This window comes from Myotis davidii, unplaced genomic scaffold (assembly GCF_000327345.1).
Source record: "Myotis davidii unplaced genomic scaffold, ASM32734v1 scaffold142, whole genome shotgun sequence".
NCBI lineage: Eukaryota > Metazoa > Chordata > Mammalia > Chiroptera > Vespertilionidae > Myotis > Myotis davidii.
Window position 1 is genome coordinate 677,854 of NW_006294400.1, and position 5,642 is coordinate 683,495.

The window sequence follows — 5,642 nt, forward strand, 5'->3', positions numbered from 1 at the left end:
TCCCAGCGCTGTGCTGGGAGTCTCGGCATCCATGGCCCCTCCTCCTCTGCTCCTGCCCACTTTTCTCTCTTAAATATTGGGATTCTGACTAGGACAGGCAGCACAGTGTAGACATTAAGAGTCACAAGCTCAGGAAAACAGACCTGCGTTCAAATGAGGACGCATGGGCCAGGCACTTAACCTCTTTGTGCCTCAGTTTCCCCATCTGTAAAATGGAAACAATAATAAAAGTACCTAAATGTGATAATATAGTGATTATCTTTTTTTAAGTTCATATACTTTAGATACATAGTAAAGTATTTACAGATAAAATAACTGTAATGATGTCTGTGAGAGTTACTTCAAAATAATTATGGGGGAAGGGTTAACAGATGAACAACAAAAAAAAGTTCTTCACTAACCTAAGAGAATGAAGGTGGAAAGTGAAGATGGAATAAAATCAACAGATGTTCAGAAGCAGAAGGGAAGTGGCTTGGGAGCTACAATGCATAACACAGTGAGATCTGGACTAGGAATTAAGGTGAAAGAGTCTAGTCCTTCCTACAGGTATAGTCTTTTCTTCTGTTTTAACTAATTTATTTTTCCACTTCCCAGTAAAAAAAACAAAACCAAAAAACAAAACTTACATTCACCTCCAAAATAAAAATTGTTCGCTGCTATATTCCAGCATTTGGTGCTGACAGTGCCTCACACAATTCGGACCAAAATATATATTTGAATACTTAATTGAATATTTAATAAGCCCTCATCCCCAGACAATACAGTTATATAACTGGATTCAACAATACTGCATTTTTAGAAGGAATTTCCCTTCCTTTATAAAGACAGGTTTCCACTGGTTTCCTTTAAAGAGACAATTTGGTTTCTACTGGTAACCAAACTGTATTCTCTCTGATCTACCCAACCCAGCAATACCATTCATGAAAATGGTTTCATCTATACCAGCTTCTTCAGGGGAATTACTCTAAGCAGATGCTTATGATAGCCATACCTGGGAGGTTTATAGTATGAAAGTCCTTCTAATAGCCGCTGCCAATGTTTATTCAGTTCAGCCTCAATCTGATTCTGGAAAAGAACAAGGAAATAATACAAATGCAATTTTAATCAGACTTCAGGATCACAGTGATGATTACATATTCCTTTCAGTCTTTTTTTTTTTTTAATATATTTTATTGATTTTTTTACAGAGAGGAGGGGAAAGAGATAGAAAGTTAGAAACATCGATCAGCTGCCTCCTGCACACCCAGCACTGGGGATGTGCCCGCAACCAAGGTACGTGCCCTTGACCAGAATCGAACCTGGGACCCTTGAGTCCGTAGGCCAAGTCTCCATCCACTGAGCCAAACCGGTCAAGGCCCTTTCAGTCTTCTTTCATCAACAGTGTTTCTGTCTCTCTCTCTCCCTCTCCCTTCCTCTCTCTGAAATCAATAAAACCCCATTAAAAATTTATTTTGAAAATAAAAAAAGTGTTCTTCCCCAGTTGAAATCATTTTGAATAGAGAATTTTATAGCCTTTTCTTCGCTTAACATTCTAACATAATGATTTCACCTTATTATGAAAATCTTGATAAACGTTCTTAAGTGATTGCATATTTTATTAAGTGGCTAGATCATAATTTATTTACCATTCTTCTAATGTTAGATACACTTAAGCTGACTGTAATTCCTTATTAATATAAATAATGCTCTGGTTAAGAGCTTTGTGCACAAAACCTTTTCAGGATTTTTTTCTTTTAAAAGATAATCCTTGCCCTAGCCAGTGTGCTCAGTGGTTGGAGCATCAGACTATGCACCAAAGGGCCGTGGGTTCGATTCCCTGTCGAGGGCACGCACCTGGGTTGCAGGTTTGCTCCCTGCCCCTAGTCAGAGTGTGTGCAGGAGGCAACCAGTCGATATGTTTCTCTCACATGAGTGTTTCTCTCTGTCTTTCTCCCCTCTCCCTCCTTCCCTTCCACTCTCTCTGGAAAGCAACGGAAAAAATATCCTCAGGTGAGGATAACAAAAAAACAGCCAAAAAAAAATGATGCAGTCCTAGAAGTGGAATTATGAGATGAAGGCATATCAAAAAATGTTAAGGCTCTAAAGAAGGTGTTATCGTTCCTTTTATTAATTACAGTAACAACAACAATAGTAATAATTGTCATCTTAACATTTTAGCATCACAGGGTCAGAACACTAGAGGATCAATATGAAGAACTGTCCTTTATTGATTATATACTTGAAAATGTCCTAGAGCCCTGACTGGTTTGGCTCAGTGGATAGAGCGTCGGCCTGTGGACTGAAGGGTCCCCGGGTCTATTCCAGTCAAGGGCATGTACCTTGGTTGCAGGCACATCCTCAGTGGGAGGTGTGCAGGAGGCAGCTGCTCAATGTTTCTCTCTCATCAATGTTTCTAACTCTCTATCCCTCTCCCTTCCTCTCTGTTAAATATCAATAAAGTATATTAAAAAAAAAAAAGAAAATGTCCTAGAAACCACAGCCTCTCTGACCTAAGGAGCTATCTAAATGGAAAAGGGAGAAAAGGCAAGTAAAGTATGAGACAGAAAAAGCCTGAGAATCTTTTTAGCCTGAGGCAGCAGGACAGTATTTATACCCTGACCCTGAGCAGCCAATCAAGTAGCACTGTTATCTTTTCAGAAAAGGAACCACTAAGGAACAAAGAAAGGTGCAGATTTAGAAAACTTTCAGCAGCGAGACTATAAGACACACTACGTTTCAGCAGAAAAAAAATATATATATAAAGTTTTAGAATTTAAAAAAGGTGTTTACTTCCTACTTCAAAGAGAAGGCACTTTTTAAAAAAACAATATAAACTGCACAAAGATCCATAGAATCCACTCAAGAACACCACCACTTACCAGTTCTCTCAGAGCTGACCTTCCAAGCAGAATTGTCCACAGTTCTCTGCTGCTCCTGAAAAAGGACAGAAAGCAGACTGAACTAAGCTATCTCACAGCTATTTTATCTATTCTCTAAAGCAAAAAGCTCAATGAACAAAACAACTTGTTAAAATTTTGGACAGTAATCCTATTATATTCTTAGAAGTTTGATGTTCAAAATAAAAATTAAAAAACTGCCGAAACCGGTTTGGCTCAGTGGATAGAGCGTCGGCCTGCGGACTGAAGGGTCCCGGGTTCGATTCCAGTCAAGGGCATGTACCTGGGTTGCGGGCACATCCCCGGTGGGAGATGTGCAGGAGGCAGCTGATCAATGTTTCTCTCTCATCGATGTTTCTAGCTCTCTATCTCTCTCCCTTCCTCTCTGTAAAAAATCAATAAAATATCTTTTTTTAAAAAACTAAAATATAGCCCTAGCTGGTTTGGCTCAGTGGATAGAGCGTCAGCCTGTGGACTGAAGGGTCCCAGGTTGGATTCCGGGCAAGAACACATGTCCTGGTTGCGGGCTCAATCCCCAGTAAGGGGTGTGCAAGAGGCAGCCAATCAATGATTTTCTATCATCATTGATGTTTCTATCTCTCCCTCTCCCTTCCTCTCTGAAATCAATACAAATATTTTTTTAAAAGAAAATTAGTATTTGATCATAACAAGAATCAACATTTATTAAGCAGTTGTAATTGTCAGGCACTGAACACCTTGTCTTATTGAATATGGACAACTTATGAGGCAGATACTGCTATTATCCCCATTATTTCATCCAAAACTAAGGTTTAAGAGTGGTTAAGTAAGTTGCCTAACATCACAAAGCCAATATATAATGGAGCCAGAGCTTGAACCCAGGTTTGCACAATTCCAGAGTTGACTCATTACATTACACTGCTTCAAGGTGCACCAAAGAACTCATCCTATAAGCAAAGACTGAGGTAAAGCTTTCTGTTCTACAGTGGCATGCCATGCCCATAATACAGTGGCTGGCACATAGGAGAGGCTGAAAAATACATGCTGACGAATGACTATCAAAGGAGAAGTCCCTTTTAGACCTATAGTCTAATTGGAAGAGGAAAATTAGAAAAAACAAGTATCTGCAGAAGTGCCAAGAGAAGGCAGAATAAAAGAGAAAATGGTAGTTTAAGAGGAAGGGAATCCTTGTGGAAATGAATGTTACTGGCTCCTCAATTCCTACACATTTACTGGTCTAGGAATAATGGGAATAAATCTAGAACTTCATGATGCTCATACACTTCATATTGGGATTGACAAAGGATGTTAAGCACACATTACACTATCAGCAAGTAATGAAGAGCTAAATCCTAACAAACACTCCAAAGGAATATAATCTTCTAAGACAAAAAGAGTCAGAGGAGAGAAAGATCGCTGGGAACTGAGCCAATGACTAGTGAAAGACCTCACCTCAAACAGGGACGTGAAGGTTTAAGCAGGGTGACTCTCAGGACACAAGACATGGCGGGAACTGTGACGTCCAAGCCAAAGACTCAGGGAAGCATCTTCCATATGTATTTTCATAAATAAAATATGTGCTATCATGTCATATTTATCTACAGAAATATATTTGAGCTAAGTATTTGTAGGAGAAACTAAGGAGCCGAAATCAAATAACTTGCCTGAAGGGTAAAGTTAAAAATTGTATTGACTTCCAGGCCAATGTTCTAGCAGACACCATGTAACTCCATCCTGAAATGAGCCGGAGCCCACGGAAACGGGACATTCTCTTCCTTAGAGAGGTCCCGGTCCCTGGAAAACTGGGTGAACGCTGCTGGGGGGTTAGGAATAATAGTCTCTACAGCTGCGCCTTCAGGTGGAAAGCAGAGACACAGCCCACCCACTGAGGAGCTCTTTTTTAAAAAATATATTTTATTGACTTTTTACAGCGAGGAAGGAAGAGGGATAGAGAGTTAGAAACATCGATGAGAGAGAAACATTGATCAGCTGCCTCCTGCACACCCCGCACCGGGGATGTGCCCGCAACCAAGGTACATGCCCTTGACCGGAATCGAGCCCGGGACCCTTCAGTCCGAAGGGCGACGCTCTATCCACTGAGCCAAACCGGCCAGGGCTGAGGAGCTCTTTTGAGAAAGTTATTTCCACATGAAGACAATAAACAAAAGTGGTCACTGCTTGCCTGGCCTGCCTTTCTCGGTGGTTAGAGCATTGTCGGGGCACCAAAGGGTCCAGGGTTCGATTCCTGGTCAAAGGCATGTACCTGGCGTTGCAGGTCGGCCGCATGCAGGGGGCAACCAAGCAATGTTTGTCCCTCCCCCTTCCCTTCCACTCTCTTAAAAAAAAAAAAGAGAAAAATATCCTCAGGTGAGGATTAACAACAAACAAGTGGTCCCTGCCCACGGAAACTCCGACTCCACAGAGGAGGTTCATCTCTTTTGCATGATTTAGGCAGAAAGCTTTCACACCACCATCTTTTTTAGCACATTCCGTCGTCTATAAACACATTAACTGAAGAACAGGAGAGATACCCCAAACCGCCAATATTCAAAGGGAGTTTCTGCCAAACCCCGACCGAGCTTCCCGGAGCCGGGCTGCTCAGGGAGTATCCCCTGTCCGACTCCGGCCACCCACATGGCCACGCACTGGCTTCCCGCGCTCAGGCCACCGCGGGCTGTTCAGAGGACTCACACCCGGGGAGACACCAGCTGGCTGTCCGCTGGCGCCGGGGCGGGAGATGAAAGGGTTTTGGTCGCGATGCGATCCGCAGGCCTGGCACACAGACGG

General features: G+C 42.0%; 1 protein-coding gene across 1 annotated transcript in view; it reads right to left on the bottom strand.

Annotated features, from left to right (window-relative positions):
- NUP188 (nucleoporin 188kDa) overlaps positions 1-5,642 on the bottom strand; it is a 42,659-nt gene that overhangs the window by 35,565 nt on the left and 1,452 nt on the right. Inside the window, exons 2-3 of the mRNA XM_015567126.1 lie at positions 2,859-2,913; positions 992-1,065 (exon numbers count right to left, since the gene is read on the bottom strand). Of these exons, the coding sequence (XP_015422612.1) occupies positions 992-1,065; positions 2,859-2,913 (129 nt within the window). The remainder of the gene's footprint in view (positions 1-991; positions 1,066-2,858; positions 2,914-5,642) is intronic.